This window comes from Bufo gargarizans, chromosome 6, assembly GCF_014858855.1.
Source record: "Bufo gargarizans isolate SCDJY-AF-19 chromosome 6, ASM1485885v1, whole genome shotgun sequence".
Taxonomy (NCBI): Eukaryota; Metazoa; Chordata; class Amphibia; order Anura; family Bufonidae; genus Bufo; species Bufo gargarizans.
The window spans coordinates 110,476,050-110,502,143 of NC_058085.1; the positions used below are offsets into that span (position 1 = coordinate 110,476,050).

Consider the following 26,094-nt stretch of genomic DNA (forward strand, 5'->3'; position numbering starts at 1 on the left):
GCCTAATAATTATGCACACCTGATATAGGGTGTTGATGTCATTAGACCACACCCCTTCTCATTACAGAGATGCACATCACCTAATATGCTTAATTGGTAGTAGGCTTTCGAGCCTATACAGCTTGGAGTAAGACAACATGCATAAAGAGGATGATGTGGTCAAAATACTCATTTGCCTAATAATTCTGCACTCCCTGTATTTTTGTGGGAAAAGATTCAGTAAAACTTGTAAATTTTACGTTTATATCTGCAGCCCTGTGAAGAGCTATCGGTACAAGAGTGATTGATAGCATTGTGGGTGTGTGTCCATACAGAGATAGCTGTCAATCACTGATAACCCCTCCTTCCTGTACCGATAGCGCTTCACAGGGCTGCAGATATAAATGTAAATAAAGTTTTACTGAATCCTCCTCCTGCTCTATAACACAGTGCTGTCAGATTGCACTGCATTTTTCGGTGACAGGTCCTCTTTAAAGGGATCTAGCCAACATATGAGAAGTTGTAGCTATTGTTCTACCCATACTGCATGATTAGAACCAATTTAGGTAGACTGTTTCTTCTAGGCTTGGGCAGTACAGTATGATAATTTTAAGTTTGCAAGTCACATGAAAGTTGGTGTTGCAATATGACTTCTGTTATTTCATTTGGGGAAACAGTTGACCATGTTCTTATCACTACAGCAACATTTCTAAGCATGTTACATTTTTCTGCAGGAGCATTTAAAAGACATCCATGTCCATCTAGCTTTTAACTTCCTCCTAATATACATTTAGTAGGCTACAAGAAGTAGAAGTCAAATAGGAGAGAGTATGATGGCAGGATCAGACTGCACAGGATTATTTGTAGTCTGTTGCTATGGAGACACATAGGTGTGTACTCAGCTGTAGACATCAACTAGAAGGACATTTTTATTTAAGACTGTTTGTGCCATTCCTTTATTTAAATTTTTTTTTTTAGATGTCACAGAATAAGGGGGGGGGGGGGGGACGGACGGACGGTTGTAAAGGTCAACATAAGCTTTTAAGAGGGCACATGAATTTAGGAAGCCAGCTGGCCCAATTCCTTACTTATAGTTCCTCCATGTTTTATTTAATACTGATACAGCTTCATAACCTTACCGTCTACTAGCATCTGAATGCAAACCTCCTCAGTGCTCTGAGCTATGCATGTGCTTTACAAATGCCAACTATTGATCAATGTTTTCCAATGGCCTAGGATCCTTTTGGAGATAAGCTGAAGGAGCTCATGGCCACCATACATGAGTATCTTGGTGAATTTGAATTCACCAGAGATTTTGGCACCCAAATGTATGAACAGAGAATAGTTGAGATGGAGAAAAATGGTGAGTTTTATTTTATTGAGCCCATTACTATAACATATATGGTGTATATTGTACATACTTTGGATTAGTATAAAAATAAGTCTAATTAAGAGAAAAGCAGGTCAGGTCAGGTTTCAATTTATTTCCCTTCATAGTATACCAGACTATGCAAATCTGATGCATTTGCCGTCAGAAAGAATCTACTGGACTGTTTTGTAACAATGCAGTTTGCAGAGAGAAAGCTTGTGTGAGCAGATCTGAATACAGAAAATGTAATATGTAGGTTATTTCAATGTTCTCATTCATGATTATTTTTACAGAAATATACAGTATAATTTCATATAAAGAACCTTGTATGTAATAATAAACCAGTCTATAGATGGCCCCACATCTACAAGGCAAAGTATTAAAGGGTATATGTCACCAGACAGACCTCACATTTTTACGATGTCCTAATGAATAGTAGGTGCAACCAAGAGGTCTCACATGCCAGCTTCTTGTAGATTCAAAAATGACTAAAAGTTTATTCACTCTCGTAAGAAGCTGTCCGCAACTGGTTTCTCCAAAAAACTACTACTACTAATCTAGGTCTAGTATAAATGTATGCAAAGCGAATTTCATTTGGAAGTCGTACACTGGCATTGGTGGTGCGGCTTATAAGAATTCATATGACTTTTATTGGTCATGTTCCCTATGTTATGTTGGTCTATTTTCAGGGGCAGAGTCTGCCGACAGGATAAGAAGAACTTGTGCAATTCACCTCCGCAAATACAATGATGCCCTCTTACTCCATGATACAGTAAGGATGAAGGATGCTTATGACTTCCTGGAGGAATTCTACATATTTGAGAAATTTGTAAAAGATTCCAGAGATGAAACAGACGTCTTCCTCTACAGTTTATTCAATGGTATGGACTACAATATGAATAACACCCTCTCAATTTTGAGACTTTAGATATTTAAAATGCATTATGTGACCCAAAGTTAATTGAAGGTGTACACTATCCACTACATCTGCAAAAATACAGACCTGAACCAGGTTGTAGAAGATCATAAGAGAAAAAAAAAACTAAGGTGAAAAAGCAGGGTTTATTCTGATTTCAAAGTAGAAAGTAAGATAGAAGGGGTACTTTTTGCTTTCCAGAAGCAAGATATATTTATGTGGACTCCTAAGTGTTAAAGGGATTCTGTCATCAGATTTAACCCCTCTAACTTAAACATATGCTCATGTCCAGACTAATAAGAAGAATCCTAAGTTGGCCTTACTAAACCTCACTGTGGCTCTATTTGCCCAAAAAACAGGTTTTTATAACCTGTCAATCACTTACTTAAGGTGCCCAAGGGGAGGTCCATTAATACAGGGTGCCCGGCCACACCCCTCGCCATCCGGTGCCCAGCGCCACCTTCCCTGTCTTCAGCGCCGCCTTCACAATCCTTCCCGTCCCTCTGCCAGATCCCACGCCTGCGCACTAGGCTCAGCCTGATGCGCCCGTGCGGACTCCTGGCAGCGGCTTCGTTGAGCGAAGTGCGAATGCGCCGGCCTGATGCGCACTTCGATCAACCCTGATATGACCTGCAGATTGGCTGAGCCTAGTGCGCAGGCGCAGGATCTGGCAGAGGAACGGGGAGGATTGCGGAGGCGGTGCTGAGCTGTAGAAGGCGGCACTGAAGACAGGGAAGGCGGCGTTGGGCACCGGGCGGCGAGGGGTGCGGCCAAGCACCCTGTATTAACGGACCTCCCCTTGGGCACCTTAAGTAAGTGATTGACAGGTATTAAAAACCTGTTTTTTGGGCAAATAGAGCCACAGTGAGGTTTAATAAGGCCAACTTAGGATTCATCGTATTAGTCTAGACATGAGCATATGTTTAGATTAGAGGGGTTAAATCTGATGAAAGAAACCTTTTAAAACTCAGGAGAAAGAAACCATTGTACAGTAAGTGAAGTCCAATTCTAGTCAACTATGAAGAGACTTTACCAGAGGACATTCTTGTTTCTCCCTGTTTCTTAGATCAGGCAGCATAATTGCCAGTATCAGTAGATATTGGAAAGACTATTTTTTGGCCTCTGACTCCTGGCAGCGGCTTCGTTGAGCGAAGTGCGAATGCGCCGGCCTGATGCGCACTTCGATCAACCCTGATATGACCTGCAGATTGGCTGAGCCTAGTGCGCAGGCGCAGGATCTGGCAGAGGAACGGGGAGGATTGCTGAGGCGGTGCTGAGCTGTAGAAGGCGGCACTGAAGACAGGGAAGGCGGCGCTGGGCACTGGACGGCGAGGGGTGCGGCCAAGCACCCTGTATTAACGGACCTCCCCTTGGGCACCTTAAGTAAGTGATTGACAGGTTATAAAAACCTGTTTTTTGGGCAAATAGAGCCACAGTGAGGTTTAATAAGGCCAGTTTAGGATTCATCGTATTAGTCTAGACATGAGCATATGTTTAGATTAGAGGGGTTAAATCTGATGAAAGAATCCTTTTAAAACTCAGGAGAAAGAAACCATTGTACAGTAAGTGAAGTCCAATTCTAGTCAACTATGAAGAGACTTTACCAGAGGACATTCTTGTTTCTCCCTGTTTCTTAGATCAGGCAGCATAATTGCCAGTATCAGTAGATATTGGAAAGACTATTTTTTCTTAAAAGAGAAATACTATCTGAAAGCCATGAAGATTATTACATGGTCCCAACCGTCCAGCAATGCTATCTGTTATCATCTTTTTTATTTTTAAGTCTATAGTACTTTTAGCATTTTCCTCAATGTAATCATTGTTCCTCATTCATACTTCCATCTGTTTTTACAGACAACACTAATGAACTTTTAGAATTGAGTAGAAACATGAAATATGAAAACCCTAAGTTGACGAGGCTGGAAGAGATTCTGAAGGAACATTTCCAGGACTCCTCCAATTCCCAAGGGATTATTTTCACCCGCACACGACAAAATACCCACTCTCTGCTTGGATGGATCAACAGCAATGATTCTCTTAAGAGTTTCAACATCAAGGCTGAAGTCTTGACAGGAGCAGGTTTCAGCAATCAAAGCAAACACATGACACAGGTGAGAAATATACCTGCATGATGAGAAACTGTCTTGAAGGCAAACTTTTTCCAGCAAGAATTTTCCAGCTGATATTCAGTATTTTTTGGCCCATCCATCTCCGGGTATGGTCATACTGAGCGAAAACTGGTGTCACGGCCTGAGGTGTGCATTGTGACACTTTTCTTCACTGGCGCTTGCCCGTGGCAACGTGTGGTGTTGTGTACATGTGGTGGCAGAGTCTCGGCCTTCTGGCTGGCTCCCAGGACATGGTTGCCACGCATGTCGTTGCCGGCGGTAACAGGTGCAGTGTGATGTTGTTTGTTCACTTCCCCTTTAAGTGGCTTTCTTCCCTTGCCTGGTGTTGGAAGGGTTAACTTCCTTCCTAGAGTGTGAACACTGGGTGTGTCTGTGTGTAGGTGTGGCTACTTGGGCTATTTAGCTTCCGCCTGATGCCTGTATCTGAGGGGTACTCCAGCCATGTGTTATGCTGGAGTCATCCTCCTGGTCATATACCATCTATCCAGTGAGGGCCACCCTTGTGGTCATAAGTTTATGTATGATGCTATAAAGATGTTTCTATGGTCTCTTTGTGTTTATTGCAGCTATGGTTTCCTGGGTTCCTGTGTGATGTATGGTGTGTGCTGTGTCCGTTTGTGTTGTTGTGAACAGCTGCACTTGTACATGGGTTCCAGGCTGTGTGTCTGTGGCAGGTAGGTGTGGTTCTTGTTTTACTTACCTGCCATTGCCATATGCTGTATATGTTCCCCTTTCCTTGCAGCTTGGCCAGTGAGACTCCTGTTCGTCCGTCTCCAGGAGGAACAGGTCGTCTTACCCTGCTCCTAGTCCAGGGCTACTCTGAGGGCTAGTAGTGACCCTAGGTTTCCGGAGTATGAGCCCTCCTACCATCAGGGTTGGCTCATACAGCTAGGAGTCAGGGTCAGAATTAGGGACATATTAGGAGGTGACCTGCTCCCTGATTTCTGTCCTGGCCTAACAGTGACCAATATCTTCTGTCATCGCACGGCTAAGGGTTTCCCCCATCCTCAGCCGTGACAACTGGATTCTGAAGGGCATCCAAGAGGGGGCCGCAATGCAGCTAAAAATCCTGCCAACATGCCACAAAACCCTCTACTAGTAATATTCATTAGTCATTTATTAATTTATAATAATCATTTTTTATCAGTCCAGAAAGTCAGGAAACGTCACCCCCATACAAATAGCAACCGAAATAAAAGTACACAGGTGACTAATTTTGATGCTGGTAACTGTTAGGTGATAAAAGGGGAAATTTTTTCAGTGCTTTGGTTTCACAGCTGTATTGCACTCTATTACCAACCACCTTGCTAAATAACCGATTTTATTACTTTAATTTTTATAGCTTTTTGCAACCTCAGCATATCTGCTGTCTCTAAACCTAAATTGTGCTGTACATTTTGTCCTTCATATTAGTTCCCTGTTTATATCCTCAGAATGAGCAGAAGGAAGTAATTGAAAAGTTTCGTCGAGGCCTCCTGAATCTGCTTATCTCAACCAGTGTTGCTGAGGAGGGATTAGACATCCCACAATGCAACATCGTTGTTCGGTATGGTCTGATGACCAATGAGATATCCATGATGCAGGTAAATTTTTTTATTTTACAGGTCTGTGCCTGTGTGTTTTGATGCACAACCTTGTCATATTTGCACTAACATCTCTCATGCTGTTCTTAGGCCAGAGGCAGAGCCAGGGCTGATGACAGCTGTTACTCTTTTTTGGCTAAATCTGGAGGTAGAGAGAGTCGAAGAGAAATGACCAATGAGTGTTTGGAGGACCTGATGAAACGAGCCATAAAATATGTGCAAGATATGCCTGAAAGAGAATATGAGGATAAGGTGGGTAACACTTAAACACAGGGGTTCATCTAGCCTTTCTACTGCCTGAGGCGAAAACTGAAACCGCACCCCCCAATGCCAATTTCTTAACATAACCCCTTTGCCACAATGAAAGCGCTTATTGGCCATAGCCTTTCCGCTGCCTCCCTCTTGCCCCTACCTGGTGCTGCCTCACCTGGCCTCCTTGGTGGTGCACCCCTGCTTACACTCTGCTATTTTACATATTACTCTGTCCTATTATTAATGTTCTGGATTTCTGATACAGATTAAAGATCTGCAGAGGGACTCGCTCACTGAGCGTTTGGTGAAAAAAAACAAAGAAGAGAGCAAAAAGAAGTTCTTGCCCTCGGAGGTCCGTTTGGATTGTCGGAACTGCTCTGCTGCTGTTGCCTATGGGAATGATTTGCGTGTGGTAGAAGAGTCTCACCATGTAAATATTAACCCAACCTTTAAGTAAGTTTATATTATGAAACTGTACAACTGGCATCTTATAAACCTGAAGTGTATGTGGCGCCTATACATTCACCTCTTGTGCCCAACATAAACCCAACATATACCACAATGTATTTAATTGTTTGCCCAATCTTTTAATTTCCACTCCATAGTGTCATATTTTTTTTATCTGCAAACCAACTCATGAGCTCATAGCAATGATATGTCCTAGCTATAGGAATAGCAATTACACCAGGGCCATGGTGGCTTAGGGGGCCTGAAGACCTCTCCAACACATATAAACAAAAACACCGGTATTATAAATGGGCAGTGCAGAGGTGTGACCATATATCATGAGAATTGTACAAATTTGTTGGCAGACACAGCTATCCGTATCACTTCCCAAGGCAAGTCTGTTAGTGTAGGTCCCATCTGTTGGAAACCACCTTCTTGTTGTTACATGGGCATAAAAAGCTTCTAATTTTCATATAGTAAGTATAGCGTAATGTAATCTACGTTGCTTGTGTCTTTCTGCATAAAGCAGTGTGCTGCTACTTGTAGTTCTTGTTTTCTTTTACATTGCAGCCATGGTAGCTTGCACCTGAACCCTCCTTTTATACACAGTTTGGAGGTGCTGGTCTAACTTCATTTTCCAGTTATTATAGTTTCTGATAACTAATGAGCTTTGTATAGCTCTGCTTACCAGTTACACATTACCATATAGTTTATTATCCTATGACTTTAGATGGTTCCTCTAGTTCTTTGACCCGATGTTCATTTTACTATAACACAATAGGGTGTACTATGAAGAATATACAGGACCTGTTGTCCTTGGAAAAAAGATGATGGATTGGGTTCCTGGAAGTGCAATCAGATGCCGCTTTTGTAAGGTGAGAAATCAATAGCACATGCAATTTGTTATTTAAAAATGTTCATGTATGTGGTATGGGGATTCGCTCTAGTAGGCAGGGTGAGCAGACGCAGTACAGAGGCACCACAACCGTTCTTTACCAGAATTCAGTGTTTATTCACACTAGCCAGGTTTCACAGAACAGAAAACAACTTCACCTTGGCCGTGGTCAGTTCACACCGTGCTGTGGGTACCGCATACCAAGATCAAGTCCTGGTGTTCAGTCAACACCGTGCTGCAGGTACCACGTATAGTGATCAAGTCCTGCTGTGTGTTCACACCGTGCCACAGATCTGCTGAACATAGTCAACGTGTCCTCCCAGACAGGTCGCAAACATGCAACCAGGCACAAACACCTTAACACAGACTGGCCTTCTGCACTTCAGCTGGTATTTAAGGCAGTTAGGTGTCCGTAAAGACCAGACCGGCACGCGAGATCCGGTCCGCTGCTTGACCTCATCTGCCTGTCAATCAGTCTCAGCAGCACATGCTGGGAGGAAAATATCTCCCATCTAGCAAGCAACCTCTCATGTGTCACAGTAGGCAGATAACAAGGTCTACAACAGAAGGGGCAGATTCATGAGCGTTGAGCTTGTAGATAAACAGCCTTTGCACTGTAGGCATTGGAGTACCTTGGCCCCACCAGAAGAAAGGATTCTGAGTGCTCACATTTATTTATAATGTGTTTATACAGAAAATGCCCCCTAACTGCATCCTACAACACTGCTGTTAGCATTGAGCACACAGGTCACACAATTAATACATTTATTTGTGTTACATGATAGAATTTTCCCTAGCAGCAAGACATGCCAGTTTCAGTCCAAAATGTTCTGGAGTAAGATTTGACAAATCTATTAAGAGACACAGACTTATTAATAATATTTGCCACACCTTTACTTGTTCTTGCACAAGAAAATTAAATCTACACCGTCTATGAATTGGGGAAGATTTTCACTATAAATCTGTCACCCTGATTTTTGGACCATTTTTTACAGTAATACATAAGTAGTAGTACAGATAAGGAGTCAAGATCATTATTTTTTATTCACCTACTGCCCCTCGTTTCTCCGCTGTCAGCACTCAGAGCTGCATTGAAATACATTGTCAGGACTGCTCTGCATGCACACAAGAGTCCCCTGCATTATGTTAGCACCGCACAGCAGTCCTGACTGTGTACTTCACACAGCTTTAAACCCTGACAGCAGGGAACCGAGGGCTGTAGAGAAATAAAAAATTGTGATGTAGACTCCTTATCTGTAGTACTACTCATGTATTACTGCAGATAATTGTCCAGAATGGTGGTGGTAGATTCCCTTTAACAATAGTTTCTGGCATAAATTATAGTAAGGATGGTTTCAACTGGCTGTGTGTGCTTGGGGAAAAGGGTGTACGTGAGTACTCTACAGTAGATCCGCTGCAGGCAGGAACTTACAACATCATAAATCACTATGTGCCAGTTTGGGTCAGACAAGCCGTAGTCGGTCTGGGAAATGCAGCCATCAACGGACTGTTTTTCCCAAATCACATATGGCCATCTGAAACCAACCTAAATCTGTAAAGCCGTGAGAGGCCTCGCCCCTCACACTAAGCCAAACCTACTTTATGGGCAAAAGTCAAAATTTTTGTGCAAATGAGACTTCTTCCATTAAAGGGGTATTCCAGTTGTTTCAAGTTATCAGCTATCCACAGGATAGGGGATAACTATTAGATCAGTGTGGTCCTACCACTGGGACCCCCACTGATCACAAAAATGGAGACTCCATACTCCCTGCAGCCCCCCTGAAATGAACAGCCCCCCTTTAACTCCAAATTGGGGTTGTGTTCTGCTGCATCTTTGGGCCCATTACTTAGTTAGAACCTGGGCCCATCGGAGGATTCTCTGGTACTCTTGTGGGTCTGTCTGAACTCAGCTTAATGTTTTTAAATTAAAACTGGAAAATCTGCTCTGTCTATTCACATGCCATATTGACCCACACTCTCTCCGTCAGAGAACAGTGGACATTGGCATGCTTGGAGCTGACTCCAATGTTGTGGTGTTAATAAAGCTGCTTTTACCGATTAAATGTCAGAAGAATATTACTTGTCATTGTCTAATAATTTTATTAACTTCTGCAGGCACATTGGGGATTGATAATGATCTATAGAGGATTGACAACTCTTCCCATTATAAGCATCAAGAACTTTGTGATAAAAACTCCTGAAAGCTACAAAACATGCAAAAAATGGAAAGATGTGCCATTCCCTTTGGAGAGATTTAAGTACAATGAGTACTTTGAAGAACACCAATCAGATACAGAGGATGACTAATCAATTTTATTTCTGAAATGGACAATTTGCTGCTCAGAACACCCCGACACTGGAGATGATGACACTAAAATAAGTTTTCCATCATTCCATAACTTTAGATTACAGTGCTCTTTCTATGATCCTAAAGCTTTGAAGGCATGAATTTGGCAATTGTAGTCCTTCAATTTTTCCCTCCTAAAATACTTCTTGGCTGAAATGCTTTACTTGAAAAATAATGGCTGAAAAACCATGTACAGTATGTTGGGTACCACTGAATTGTCTTAACATCGCAATGTCTTATCGTAATATTCATGGGTTATCATCAAATCTTAGGAACATCTACTTGAAGATTCTTGTAATTGATAACCAAAAAGAACTGAATGGATTTTCTTCCGCAGGCAAGGGACCAAAGAAACATGTCTGTGAAGATTCTCATTCATGCAGGGCATGGTTGTATTTTGTCTTGAAGACATTTCACTAGTTATCCAACTGGCTTTCTCAATTAGAATGACTTGTACAAGGAATCTCCGGCATTAAATAATGCTGAGTCACGCTTCAGGCAGCATAATCAGTTTATCATAATCAACACGAGGTCCTCAAGGACCAAAAGAAACCTCCATTCATGTACCAATCTGGAAGGAAATATGGCAGACAATGCTTGGCCTGAAGAAGGTCTCTTGCTCAAAATGTATTAGCTCTGGGCATCTAAAAAATATTGAATTTATAACTGAACATTGAAAGATAAGAACCATAGACAACCATTGCAGGCTTTCACTTTTCCAGAATTTTCTCCAGAACTATCTAATCCTGGTGTGTATTGTGAGCAGGCAAAGAAAAACCCCTGTGCTCATGAGAGCTCCTGCTTTGTCTCAGAGGTCATGTCCGATTGTATTTAAACCACCGTCAGTACTGTAGGTTACGGGTGTTGTAGTAGATGGAGGGATTTATTCAACAGACTCCTCTTCTTCGTGTTTTCTACTTTTATCAATGCACTTTATGTCACTGCTGACATTGCTCTTTTGGTCTGGCTGGCATTAATGCCATGCTAAATGTGAAGATCAGAGTGCTCAGTGGAGCAATAGTCATTATGGGGGTCATTTATGACCAGGTATATGCCACTTTTGTGGCGTATATCTGGCGCAGATTCTGTCGCACTCCATGGTGCGGCAGAATCTGCAACGTATTCCCCGCTCACACCAGGTCTAAAAAAGCGGGCGTGGCGGGGATGGGACGGGAGGCCCGTCTTATTCATCATTTTCTATGCCTGGTTTAGGCATAGAAAATGGTCTCAATGTAAGCCAGCAAGGAAGCTATCTTACATTTAGAAGCAGTGGTGGATACGCCAAAGTTATGTAAAGGCCGGCGCCTCTACATAACTTTGACGATCCACCGCCAGCTATAGGGATTATTAAGACTGGCCTCTAAAACACTGGTCCCCTATATTTCTGGACATGTCTTCCTTTTACATTACTTATCAGCAGTAATGCCTTCAGTAGCATGGCGCAAATGTACTTAAAATAATCATTTGAGCTTATTTCTATTTGTGAATGTTACAGATTCAACACACTTTATGTCATTTAGTTTATTCCTTTTGCAGTACCTATGTTATTTTTTTTTCGTATCCTTCTTGTTCAGAACATAGAGAAAGCTGCTTGATAATGAACTGTGGCGGTACTGCTTAATAATATTCATTACTAGCCATTTTAACTAGGAAATACATCATCTGAATTTCCACCATGTAAGGCTACATTTCTGGGTCTATGTCTAGCTGCCTGCAGCTTCCTCCTGCCGGCTCCAATATGAAAGGGTTTTAACAGAACCGTATAAAAGACTTTCATGTGTGTCCGCCATCCAGCAACGAAATCTGTACAAACCTCCCAAGCCAGAACCTTTCTCCCCGGTGTTCTCTTGCTCCTGAACAGGTCACAGTCTTTTGTATTTCTTGTTGTATATATTGTACTTTAATTAAAGATTTCTAACAGAATTTTTGTCTTGTATTTTTTGTGCCGCTCTGTTTTCAGCCTTTTGGTCCTTGGCAATGTCTGGAATAAGAGAAGAGGCGCTCATAGGGTAAATAAGTAAGAATGCATGATCCCCCAAGGGAATATTTTATGCTCACCTGTTTGCATTTTGCAAAAGTACGGGAGCAGATGTTGGCGCTACCTTAATTCTCCAGAGGCAAAGGCCGATTGACCAAAGGGGCAGGAGAAAACCAAGAAGAGAACTGGTAGACTACTTGAGTCTCACTATAGGGTCATGGCTGGCAGACGCAAATCCACAACCAAAGTGGTAACGAACTGTAAGACCTTTATTTAGTATTTCACATGGACAACGCATTTCGGGGTATTCACATGTTCAGTGCCTGCTCTGCTCCGGCCCCAAGCAATGAAATCCAGTAGACATCTACCTCCTAATCAGACTTGATAAAGGGGTCCTAAGTACCCTAAAACGTGTTGTCCATGTTAAAATTCTTAATAAAGGTCTTATAATTAATAACCACATTGATCGTGGATTTGTGTCTGCAAGCTATAACCCTAAAGTGAGACTCAAGTAGTCCACCCGTTCTCCAATGTCTGGGATATGTCAATCAATTCAGACATCTTTTTTGCCACTAATATGATAATGTATGAAAAACATTATATTTTGTTGCCTATTTACAGTTGAGGAAATGGTTGAATATCGGTATTTTCAGAACAGGGATACAAGCTGGAATGTACCTTTCATCCTATGAAGGGGCTAATCTACGGATTAACTGATCTCTATGCTTTGCTCATAATTGATACAAATTCTGGAATCCGTAAAGAATAGATCTGGGCAGTATTAAAAAAGTATTTGGGATATCACAGATTGTCAGTAGGGGGCAGCAAATGATAATTACAAATGGTTGTACAAAAAGTAAATTGTGAAGAACACATAGCTTTTTTTCAGGAATATCTAAATAGGTGTATATGATGAAACGTATTAAAATAAGAATAAAAAAAACCTTGCCTTTTTTTTTTTTACCTCACTGCGATTGTCTGCCGCAATCATATGCCAACGGACACAAGATGGGAAGCTGGAATTCAGAGGCTGGAAGTGAAATCAAATTTTTCCTCTAATTTTTTTGTTTTCTGATTATTTTCTGGTTTAATGGATAACTTTAGGCATAACCTCCAGCTAGTGATGAGCAAAGTTATGACAAATTAGATTCGTCTGCTTCACTGAATTTTGCAAAGAAACTCGATATGTGATTAATTACTTTGTCATGAAACGCATTCCTTTGTATGTAGCGAGGAGCAGCGATCATGCCCGCCCCCATCAATGAACGCCTCAGATGCCATGTGATGGTACAATTGAGGCCCTTAAGGGGTTAAAAAAATACTCACCTTATCCATTTGCTCGCGGAGAGGCTGTCGTGGCCATCTTCATTGAAGAAAAAAAGCGCAAAATCTCGCGCGTTGACGTGATGACATCATAACGTCGTCACAATGGACGAGTACGGTGACATCATCACTGATTACATCACCGCGCCAAGCCAGCGTGCGAGTGAGGTGACGTTTATGGTACCATGGCCGCCACAGCTTCTCTGCAAGCAAATTGATGAAGTATGTTTTTTTATTTTACCGCCGCTTCAGGAAAAATAGATTCGTTACCACGAAGCAAAAGGAAATTCTGTTTCGCGGCAAATCAAATTTTTCCTGAAATTCGGATCAAAGTCAACTCATTTAGCTTTGATTCGCTCAACACTACCTCCAGCATTTCAGGTACACGCGCATAATGCTCGTCATCCATTACCATACCAGACACAGCCTATGGTGGAGCAAATCACGGATCCACAAGACACAGACCCTGGCTGCAAAACAGATAAGAATAGGACATGGTCTATTTTTCTTGCGGGGCCACAGAGCGAACATATTGTGTACTGTCCGCAGCTTTTGCAGTCCCATTGAAGTGAATGGGTCCGCACCGAAACTACGGTCGAGGCCTTAATCTGTCTCAGTGAACATATTACATTATCTGCGCTTAGTGCTATTATTATTACACCTGGATTCTACAGATACAGCATTTACCGGTATATTTCTGCCGATGTGATCTCCATTGCAGGTTTGACCTCTGCCGTCTGTCTCTTTGGGATATGCTCCGTGTCAGTCTGTTTTTGGATCACCTATTACAGGAGTGTGTTGGAAATATATGCAGCTTGCAGTAAAAGTGTCATTTCGTAGCGCGAGGGTTATTCTCTCTTCTTTCCGCTAACAAAACCTGCTCCCCCCAGGCTTCCCTGCTGACAGCTTAGCTGAGAAGGCAATCAAGAAACTGTCTCCGGCCCAGGCAAAAATTCACAGCTTTGCTGCTGATTTTTGTGCCATTCGATTTCAGATTACCACAGTCTATTTTCAGATGCTTATAAAGCGCCTCTGCCAAGAACAGCAAAATTGAGCTGACGGCTAATCCCGGGTCACCTTTACGATTCAGGACTTACGCTCGAAAAACGTGCCCTGATTTACAGTCCGATGCAAGCAGATGAGGTTTGGGGAGGAAACGCAACAATCTGAGCGCAATGCTAATCCAGTGGGACATTGAACAGGTTAAATATGCCTATCAGTGCGCCGTGTAATCTCACATTCTCCAGAGGACTATCTCAAAGTCACTAACACCCCCAATATCACCGACCCATCCAGCGACAGCAACACATTTGTTCACGAGAATATAAAATGATCTCATGGAAAACCTATAATTATAAGCCCCTGAATTCTTCACCCATATGTATGTTTCATACATGTTACTTGGAAAGCTAGGTCGCGACAACCACCATATCCACTATATAAATCTGACACTACGGGTATCACCTAGCTTCCTCCTGACCCCTGAATGGCAAATATTTTCCATTGTGAAAAAAGTCGGGATATATTCACTAACTGACCAAAACCAGTAGGGGAGGCTGGTTGTAAACCCCTCTTGGAGCAGTCATTTCACGTATGACCAAGCGTTCTCAGAATCAGATGCAAATAGCTACTGTACACTTATTTTAAGGGGTTGTCTGATCAAGACAAACATGTCCCCCAGCAGTCAGGTTAGTTCCACTTCACTGTCTCCTGGAACCCGCGGTGATGGCTGTCATTTCTGCCAGGGAAGTGTGGCAACCACGCAGTCTAATGTAAGAGCAGAAGTTGGCCTCCACTATTTAGAATGGGGTACTGAATGGAGTCATATGACCCAGCAACTTGACCCTACAGCCTGATTCAAATGGCTGTATATTAAATATGTGTGCTATACATGTACGCAACAGACAGCACCGGGAGCGTCGTCAGGTCAGAACATTCGGGGCTGGAGCCCCGGATGTTTTGCCCAGTGCCCCGAATGCAGGGCCGACGGGGGCGATGCTCTTGCCGCAATAGAAGTCACAGCGCTCTCCGCTCTGACTCTCCTGCGCTACTCTACACCGGTCCTGCCGCTCACAGGAGTATACATTTATAAACTGTAATCCGTATCCTGCAGTAACTTTAAATCAGTGCTCATCTATTTACTATCTTACACTCAGTTCCGGTAACAGGCAGTGCCGGCGGCGCTCACTCACTGACGTCACGCGCCTGCTCCTCCGACTAGGCGGCACAGGCGCGTGACGTCAGTGAGTGAGCGCCGCCGCCCGCCCTGCCTGTTGCTGTCTGGAGCTGAGTGTAAGGTAGTAAAGAGATGAGCGCTGATTTAAAGTTACTGCAGGATGCGGATTAAAGTTTATAAATGTATACTGTGAGCGGCGGGGGGGGGGAATCTATGGATGGCACTGTTATGGATGATCTGTGGGGTTGCCTAGGCCCTTCATTGTAGATATTAACCCCTGCTGAAAGGGGTTAATAACTACTGTGAAGTCCCTCCCCTCCCCGGTGGTGATGAGTGTGTGGCTTCATGGGTTGGGGGCATGGCTTCACGTGGGCTCATGCCCCGGATGTCTCCAGACCCTAGCAATGCCCCTAGACAGCACACAGATCTATTAAAATGGTTCGTACTGAGAGACTTACAGCACGTGCTATTCTTGTCGGTTTTCCATTCGACGCTCATTCATTCCAGTGTATGGGTGCACATACAACATGTCCATTTTTTGCATATGTAAATCAGAACGTCTTTCTGAGTCAGGCTAAAAAGGATTGTACCAAGTAAAAATATTCTACATTTTTCAAACCAGCACCTGGATCTGAATACTCTAGCATTCCATCCTACAATTCCGTTATATTCTGTTATAACAGAACCTATAACGGAATTCCGTAACGTCAATGTGAACCCGCCCTTACTTAAATATTTACATAGATAACCAACTTTTCTTGAATCCCAAACGGTTGGCAAAAAGTAGTAATGTCCTGTTGGATTGCAGAATATATTGTTTGCTGGAATCTCTGCAGTTATGTGAGTTTTTCCCCAGAAACAGTGCCACTCTTGTACATAAACTATGCCACGTATTACATCTCATGTTCATCCAGGTGAATGAGGCGGAGCTGCAATACCAGATATAGCCCATGGACAAGAGTGGCGCTGTCACTATAAACAAAACAGGCCCTTTAAGGCCCTAATAATAAAATGTAAACATAAAATACACAGATATACGCAGGAATAAATATGCAGTTTGTATGTGTCTTTCTCGTGTATGAATGAGTCTACAGAAGTACATCCCTGCTCTAGCTGAGGGCTTTATCTGGGGAACATACATATGACTGCAGAGCTCGGCTGTGTCCTAATGAGGGACTGGCGATCTTCCTAGCCTCTGCTCATCCGTACCACTGAACAAATCTCTCCAGGCCATTGGGGGGAGCCTCTTTTAGGTTTCATTTGTGGAAGGAAGATGTGTTAACCCTTGGTGTGACATTGCAGAAATGCTTTATCTAGTAACCTTACATGATTAAGCCCTGAACTAGCAGAACTGTGTCATACAAGGAAGAAAGGGAAGCAAATGAGCTCTTAACAAGCTCAGCCTCTAATGCCACCAGATGTATGGCAGCTATATTCCAGAGGAGCATGTATGGCCTATAAGTCTCCTCACGCCGATTAAGGCGCTCTCTCCCCAAGGAGAGATAGTATCCCCCAAATCCTGACAGGCCTCTCACCTGGTTAAACCAGTACTCTCTGCACTGATGAGGGGCAAGCACCCCGAAACAGCTGTCTGCAGATGAGGTCTCAAGGCTTAGGCTACATGCACACGACCGTGTGCCCCCCGTGGCCTTATTGCGACTCGCATACAGCGTGTCCGCAATACACGAGCACCGGCCGTGTGCATTCCGCATCATGGATCGCGGACCCATTCACTTGAATGGGTCCGCAATCGCGGAGATGCAGAACGGAGGCACGGATCAGAACCCCACGGAAGCACTATGGAGTGCTTTCGTGGTGTTTCTGGCCGTGCCTCCGCACCGCCAAAAAGTAGCACATGCACTACTTTTTCGCGGTGCAGACCGCAATTTGTGTTCTGCAGCGCGGGCACGGAGCCCTAACGTTCATGTAGCATTATTTAAAGGGTGGAACATTGACTTATAGGATAGCTGCCTTACATCTGGTGGCATTAGAGGCAGAGCTTGTTAAGAGCTCATTTGCTTCTCTTTCTTCCCAGAATTCCAGAGGAGCATGAATGGCCTATAAGTCTCCTCACGCCGATTAAGGTCCTCTCTCCCCAAGGAGAGATAGTACCCCCTGTGTCATACAAAGGATGATAAGGGACAGAGGAGACTGTGATAGAGTTGAAATATGAATATGTATATCTGTTCATATGAGTATAATACAGGTACATTGTTCCTCTCATGCTATGGCCACAAATCCCTGGCTAACTGGAGGTCTAATGACCCAAACTAAGAGCATCATATATGCCATGATGATTTTAGTCAGGGTCATTACACAGCTGGGATTTGCAGCACATGTGAAATCAGCCTTTTCAGCAGTCATGGACAGCCACCTCTGTAGTCGCTTATTGGTGTCACGGTCCCTCAGGTGACTGATGTCAGGAAATCAAGGAGATTGGCTGAGCGTGGAGGAATCTAACAGCCTCCTTGATTTCTCTTGATTCAGTGTTGTTAGGGTTAATGACCACTTCCCTCTTCTCAGCTGTTGCTCAGTGGTCAACACTTCTACCCTTTATAGTGTGATCCCACCCTTCTGACTATGCGGTAGATAGCTTCATTTGGGTTTGGCTGAGCAGGTGTGAGTTTGTCTCTGGTGTTCCTGCTCGTCCATCTCTACAGAAGTTAAGTGTCACGTTTGTTTGTGTTTGTTATATTCCCTGTTGTTTGTATCTGGGCCTGAGACGGAGACTTCCATTCGTCCATCTGGGGAGGAATGGGTTGTCTTTGGTCCTAACCTTTTCCAGGGCCTTATAGGGATATAAGGCCTACCTAGGCATACTGCATATGAATATTCCTACCTTCAAGGTCAATTCATATTGATAGATAGTTAGGGGCCGGATCAGGGTTGTCTAGGAGGTGACCTGTTTATTCCTCAGTTTCCAGGCCCAGTTACTGTTCCCATTTCCTCCTGTGTTCAGTGTGGAGTTTCCCCCCCACTGATCGTGACAATTGGTTTCCATAACTATTCATTTCACTGACCATGACTGCAGTACACAGCAACCTCTCCACCAAGAACGAGGAATACAAATCAGCTCATGTAAGTCAAATCAGATACTCCTCCTGTGGGTACAGCAGGCATCACAGCATCCATATGGGGCTGATGTACCGGTGGCATAAGAAGGACAATGAGCACACAGTTTTGAAAGTAGAACTCAGATACTACTTTCAAGATCCTGCTGCTATTGGCCTCCACATGTATCAGAACATCTGCCTGTACCCTAAAGTAAGAGAGACCCATCTGAAGACATCTGTGTCTGGGTTCTTGCTTCTTGTCAGTACAGAGAAGGGTTCTGGTTGGCTGGATGAGGTGCCTTAGATCAGGGTTTCTCAACTCCAGTCCTCAGGGCCCACCTGCCGGTCATGTTTTCAGGATTTCATTATTATTGGGTAGGTGATATAATTAGTGTCAGTGCATTAGGACTTACCACAGGTATTCATTCTGTCAGATATTCTGAAATCATGACCGCTAGGTGGGCCCTGAGGACTGGAGTTGAGGAACACTGCCTTAGATGCAATACTCTTTCATTTGAAGGTGCTTTGGTTTGGCTGACATTATCAAATTTGCAAACTCTTTTCCCATGGAGCTTTGCTTTAAAATAAGTCTCTATACACTCTTCAATGAGAAGCATTACTATCCCTGAAGAAGTTGAAATTGAACTTATCTGGAAGACCTAAACAGTCATAAAACTCCTTTAGGCCTTGTTCAGGTAGATACATATTCACTTTCTAGTTCGCCTTTGAATGGGACATTTTTAGGGCAGTCAGTCATGAATACTTTACTAAGCTTGTTTAAAGTGTCTAGGATGTTATGGGAACAATATATAACCACTGATTCCCTTGCAACAGTCTCTCTTCCCCAATCTCTCCAGCCTATGTGCAGCGGGCAGCCTCCCCCTAGGGTGCGTCCCAGGTGTAGGAATGCCGAGTGGTATAGTGCGGCCTATCTGTGTCTTTATGTGTGTCACGGTGCTCCTATCTGGATACCGCTGGACCCCAGGCTTTGGCTCTAAAGCAATAAATAATGGGAATAATTGAGGAATAAAAGAATAACTTAAGTCCAGATCTTGAGATGAAGTTAACGGCAGCTTTACTTCAAATAAACGTTTTTCCAAAACGGTTTACAGGCTTTGTCTTGGTTCCAGCAGGCTTTAGCATTAAACTGGCAGGCAAACTCAATTCTGCTCTCTTTCTCTTTAAGGCTACTTTCACACTTGCGTTCGGAGCGGATCCGTCTAAGGTGTCTGAACAGACGGATCCGCTCCTATAATGCAAACGATGGTATCCGTTCAGAGCGGATCCGTCTGCATCATATTTCAGAAAAAAAATCTAAGTCTAAAAGTTAGTCAGACGGATCCGTCCTGACTTTGCATTGAAAGTCAATGAGGGACGGATACGTTTGAAATTGCACCATATTGTGTCAATGTCAAACGGATCCGTCCCCATTGACTTACATTGTAAGTCTGGACGGATCAGTTTGGCTCCGCATGGCCAGGCGGACACCCGAACGCTGCAAGCTGCGTTCGAGTGTCCGTCTGCTGAGCGGAACGGAGGCCAAACGGTGTCAGACTGATGCATTCTGAGCGGATCCGCATCCACTCAGAATGCATTGGGGCAGTACGGATCCGTTCGGGGCCGCTTGTGAGGGCCTTCAAACGGAACTCAAAAGCGGAACCCCGAACGCTAGTGTGAAAGTAGCCTGACTCTGTTGTACTGACAAGCTGAAATAGTGTCTTTGCTTTCCTCTTGGTGCTGCAATTTCTCTCCGTAGTCTGTCTTATGGTTGGGCCAGGGAACTTTACTCCTGGCTCCTGAGGCTTCAAGCTTTGGCCTCCATGGCCAGTAGTGGTTAGGGTGCTCTGGCTGGCGTGGGCACGTGGGGGGTTATAATGGAATGGAAGGTTCCATTCCATATAAGTACAGCTCTGCCGTGTTTGCTGCTACCTGCTGGTGAACCAGGCACATTACATATAAACATTACAGTTGCATAACAAAATAGGAATGCACATTGTGGAGGACTTGGAATAAATATACAAGATGAGGTTAGACCAATAAAAACAGTAGCAAGGTGCAGAAGTGGTAACACCACTCTGGGGTGTTACATATGCAGCTCTCCTCCACCAGCATGTGTGACCTATCGGAAGGCTTCCTGTTCCAGGACCTGTCTCTCTCTCTCACCATTCTTACCCGATGGTAACTTGGGTTCTTCTCCTCCTCAGGCTTTAGTCACTCAGTCTTTGCCTTTTGCTCATCCCAAGGGCATGGCTTGTCCTCCACTCAGTCTCTCAGCAGGTTTCTCTTTCTCTTATTAGTTTCCTGAACTCATCAGGTAATATGCAATGCAACCACATCTCATACAGTCTACAGAAACATCACTTAAAGGGGTTGGTCCATGAACAACATTAATCTCCTATAGGTAATAAATAAATGATCTCTGGGGTCCAATCATTGAGACCTCAACCAGTCATAAGAACAGAGATTGTTGGAATCCCCTGTGTGTCAGGAGCAGTAATGATCACTGATCTCTGTACGTGGCAGCCCAATAGAATGGAGCAGTAGTCATGCATGCACTCTACATTGACACCCGTTCTTGTGATCAGTGGGGCTCCCAGAGGCCAGATCCCCAGCGTTCAGGTTGCCCAACCTCTTTGACAGTATTTCTCATAATGGTTTGTCACTTACTGACAGATCTTTTTTCCTGACATCATTGTGGTCTTATGTGGGAATAGTAGGTCCACTTCACATGGAGGAATGACTGCAAAACTTACATTACTGTATTATTTATTACTATGGTAAAGCTGTACAGCTTGTCTATAATTGTGAAGATGCATTTTCACGTTACAGAGATTGTAAAAGTGATGTAGGAGAGGAAGGAGAACCGGATCACTGTAAGGCATCCTGGGGCGATTCATAGGGAGGGGGCCTGTTTCTTTCCTTTACCTGGGGGGCACATCACGTCGCAATCTGCACTTACAGCAATACATCAATTAGTCAACACCTTCACAGTAAAGGACTGCTGTTAGAGTCATAGGCAGGGGTGGTTTGGTGCCTTGGTTACACATAAACCCGTTCACTGCAATAACCCTTTCATTTTTGTTTTTTTACTCCCTGTTTTCCCACAACTATAACTTTTTTATTTTTCTGTTCCCATAGCTATAAGAGATTTGTGTTTTGCGGGACAAGTTGTGCTTTCTAATGGCACCATTTAATATTGCATACGATTTATTAGGAAGCTGGAAAAAAAAAATCGAAATTACCATTGCAGCCTACGGGACATTCAATACATTTGCTGTGTTAGCCTCAGATCAGAGAAACCAAGACTATCACAGCCAATAAATAGCTTCCCCCAACTCAGTTCAGGGAAGTCATTCAGACCACGGGAGTTCAGCGCTCTCGGGGAAAAGGCTCTGAGATGCCCTAGTCAAAATTTACTGTGGCATTTGCAGGGTTAAATGTCTATGATCAGTGTTAATGGTAATCACTGATATTAGCCCTAGGTGTCTGCTGTTTAAAACAGCAGAATCCCAGTGTGTGGTGCCCACAGCGCTCTAGAGCAGGTGCCATCTTTAAAGATCTGACTTGGAAGGGGTTAAGAAGTTCAATGGTCATTTGCCTTCCTTCCAAATGAGGCTCATTCTCTGTTTATTTAGCACAATCGTCTTTGAGCGCCATATCTTTTTTGATTCATACATGGGACTTTATTTTTAGTATTTTTTATTTTTGTTAATAGCACAGTTCAACTAAAATACTTTTTAAAATTATGTCACCTTTCTGTAACAGCTATTGATATCGAAGATATATAGTTTATGGTCACAGGGGTGGGGCTAGTGGTGTGGCATGTAGTGGCATTTTTTTAATGATTCTTTTTATTTATTTATTTTTTATTTAGTCTTTTTTATCATAACACTTTTTTTTTGTGATTGCTCCTGTTACTGGAGGAAACCTGTCACCTCTACTATGCTACACTCACTGAGCGTTTCTAAATGTTCATTGTGTTACCCTAAACATACAAATTACACTTTTCATTTCATTTGCAGGCAAATTCAATAAGTATTATTCATTTTTGTACTTCCCGCCTTTTATGCAAATTAACATAAGAGAGTCATATCTTACTTGTGTGACCAGAGAAGAGTCATATTTTCAAGCTCTGACTCATCTCAGGTTAATTTGCATATGTATCAAATCGTTTTTTTTTACAATAAAAGCACACAGAGCTATGGGGACTGGGTATTGCGGATGTGCTAGCGGCCATCTAGCAACCCATGTCCTCAGCTCTATACCCAAAATCCAGGTGACAGGTTCCCTTTAAGCCTCGTTACAAGGTTAATATAGCCCCCAGAAAGGTTGTAAAAGGCTGTTCGGCCTCACTGCAGAGCTATGTGAGTCTGCTGAGACCCAGCAGCTTGTGAAGTTAGTTAACCCCCAGTGATCACATGATTGCTAGGACCGGGGAAGTAAGGGGCGTTGCTTCCTTATCTGTATATACAGTGCTCATCAAATGCTGTGGATACAACAATGGAGAAGGCAGGGATGGTATAAATGTCCCCGCTTTCTCTATGGGGAGCCCTGCCATCACTGACAGCAGGCTTCCCGCTCCTGCACGATTAGCATGCAGCTGCTGACTCTGCAAGGATGTTCAGGAGCATGCTTGCAGTTGTGTGGGCCGCCTGGACATTTATAGTTAACGGGCAATCCTGAAGAAGTTAAAGGGATTCCTTGGGACTTAAAGGCCCCTTTCACACGGGCGAGTTTTCCGTGCGGGTGCGATGCATGCGGTGAACGCATTGCACCCGCACTGAATCCTGACCCATTCATTTCTATGGGGCTGTGCACATGAGCGGTGATTTTCACTCACTTGTGCGTTGAGTGAAAATCGCAGCATGCTCTATATTGTCAGATTCTCACGCGACGCAGGCCCCATAGAAGTGAATTGAATGGGAAGCGTGAAAATCGCACATGCGGATGCGGTGCGATTTTCAGGCACAGTTGCTAGGAGACGATCGGGATGGAGACCCGATCATTATTATTTTCCCTTATAACATGGTTATAATGGAAAATAATAGCATTCTGAATACAGAATGCATAGTAAAATAGCACTGGAGGGGTTAAAAATTTTTTTTTTTTAAAAATTAACTCACCTTAGTCCACTTGATCGCGAAGCCCGGCATCTCCTTGTGTCTCCTTTGTTGAATAGGACCTGTGGTGAGCATTAAATACAGGTAAAGGACCTTTGATGACGTCACTCCGGTCATCACATGGTACGTCACATGATCTTTTACCATGGTGATTCACCATGGTAAAAGACCATGTGATGACCGGAGTGACGTCATCAAAGGTCCTTTACCTGTATTTAATTCTCACCACAGGTCCTATTCAACAAAGGAGACACAAGGAGATGCCGGGCTTCGCGATCAAGTGGACTAAGGTGAGTTAAATTATTTTTTATTTTTTTTAACCCCTCCAGCGCTATTTTACTATGCATTCTGTATTCAGAATGCTATTATTTTCCCTTATAACCATGTTATAAGGGAAAATAATACAATCTTCAGAACATCAATCCCAAGCCCGAACTTGTCACGAGGGTGTCAAGAGCCACGTCTGACTCCGTTATACCCGGGGTCAGGAAGTCGCAGCGGGTGGCTGCGCGCTCTATGTCTAAAGATCACGGTGTTTCTTAGTGTTTGTTTTCTGTGTTTGCCTTTTTATCCTTTTTGTCTCACTCAGGGATCCGTAGCTTCTCCTCCTCAGCTGTTTCTTGTCTGCCACTCCCAAACTCCTTATATTCTCCTCTCACACTTCTCTTGTTGCCAGTTATAGAGCTTCCTGCCTGGACATCTATGCTGACCCACTGGAGCTGAGAATCTGGTTGTTGTTCCAGAGTGCTACCCTCCGGATCCCTGTTGGGCTTTTGTTGTCTCCTGTTGTTGCCCACCTGGGATTATATGTTTAGTTTGTATTGTCTGTCCTCCCCTTGGTGTTTTCCTTTAGAGCTAGTGGTGCGGACTAGTGTTCCCACCGCCCTGTTCACTATCTAGGGCTCATCCTAGGGAAAGCCAGGGTTTTAGGCACGTGATCGGCGTACGGGTGAGGAACCCGTCTAGGGACGTCAGGGCAGCCAGGTGCCAGCCGCAAGGTGAGTCAGGGGTCACCACCTTCCCTCTCACTAGGGCAGGGCCTCCCTCTTTTCCTCCCTCCGTGTCACGTATGTGACAGTTACGCCGATCGTGATAGAACTTCTGTGAAGAAGTTCGGGTTTGGGTACCAAACATGCGCAATTTTTCTCACGCGAGTGCAAAACGCATGACAATGTTTTGCACTCGCGTGGAAAAATCGCGCATTTTCCCGCAACGCACCCGCCTCTTATCCGGGCCAAAAATAAGACGCCCGTGTGAAAGGGGCCAAACACTGATGGCCGGTCCATCCCCACACAGATGGCTGAGCCTGCTACTGCAGCTCAGTCCTATTTAGTAGAGACTACCCTCAATTGTGCTGATCAGTGGGAAAACCTCTTTACCTTTGAGGGACAGAAGATGCTGGATACCAAGGTCTGTGTATATAAAAAGGATTGTTGTTCTAAAATGCTATTGAAATTGGAATATATTATTGTATATTCGGCAATAAGTTATATGTAGTATGGCACTACTGATGGAGCTGATGAGTAACAGATTTTATTATATTTAAGAGCTGTATTCACAATTCTGCTGGTTGTCATCAGCAAGCTGGTCCATGCAACCTTAATAGGTTAGCTGCATTCCTGTAGGAAAATCTAGCAGTTCCTCTGCTTTACAAGAGATACCTTACTGTACAGTAACCACCAGAGATAGCTCTGTGCAGACAGTCTACATGTACATGTGTAGTGGCTGGGTTTGGGGTGGTCCCAACGCTAAGCTGGGTCTTCAAGACACTGTCCACTGGAGTGTATGGTATGGCGTGGTGCACTCCAATGGGAAATAAGTCCAGACATTCAGGGTTTGCCATACATCAGTAGGCTTCTTTACTGAAGAAATTCAAGGGCAAAAAATTACAGGCAATGCCCTGAGCTGGCTTCACCAGTCTCCTCCCTGTCAGAGAAAGGTTCTGTGCTGACAAAAGGCCTGAGCTAGCTGCCCCCACCTCTCTCTCTCTCTTTCTCAGAAGACTGGCTACCTGGCCAAAGGGGAGGTGGCTCAGCGTCTGTGGCTTGGACATCTAGCTGGCTCCTTGGTCAAAGGGTTGGTGACCTAGGGTCTGTGGCTTAGAATCGCCATCTCAGTGTCTTCTTCTGGTAACTCGTGTAGTTCCTCTTACTAAGCACTTGTCCCTATCTGCAGACTGGCAGAGTCTGTTCTACTAAATATTGGTCCTTATCTGCAGACAACTAGGAGCTCTGACTGCTCTCCTTTTATACAGTTTCTGCTTGAACTAGAACCTTCTAGTGGAAGGGGTGGAATGGAGAAGCACAGCCTAACAGAAACATTGTTACAATTCCTGTTTGCCATGTGTCTCACTACAAGTCAACAGGAATGACTCAGTCGTGTCAAAAGTTCATTGTCTGTTTTTTACCCTCCAAAACTCATATTTTCTTATAGCAGGGATGCCCAACCTGCGACCCTCCAGCTGTTGCAAAACTACAACTACCAACATGCCTGGACAGCCTACAGCTATTAGGGCATGCTGGACGTT

At 43.8% G+C, this 26,094-nt stretch overlaps 1 protein-coding gene across 1 annotated transcript in view; it reads left to right on the forward strand.

Moving 5' to 3' along the window:
• Positions 1-11,840, forward strand: part of LOC122940892 (probable ATP-dependent RNA helicase DHX58) — a 39,219-nt gene extending 27,379 nt beyond the window's left edge. The window contains exons 6-13 of the mRNA XM_044297784.1: positions 1,216-1,342; positions 2,038-2,229; positions 4,119-4,375; positions 5,827-5,976; positions 6,067-6,228; positions 6,494-6,681; positions 7,457-7,550; positions 9,686-11,840. Coding sequence (XP_044153719.1) covers positions 1,216-1,342; positions 2,038-2,229; positions 4,119-4,375; positions 5,827-5,976; positions 6,067-6,228; positions 6,494-6,681; positions 7,457-7,550; positions 9,686-9,877 — 1,362 coding nt within the window. The 3' untranslated portion in view covers positions 9,878-11,840. The remainder of the gene's footprint in view (positions 1-1,215; positions 1,343-2,037; positions 2,230-4,118; positions 4,376-5,826; positions 5,977-6,066; positions 6,229-6,493; positions 6,682-7,456; positions 7,551-9,685) is intronic.
• The last annotated feature ends 14,254 nt before the right edge of the window (positions 11,841-26,094 follow it).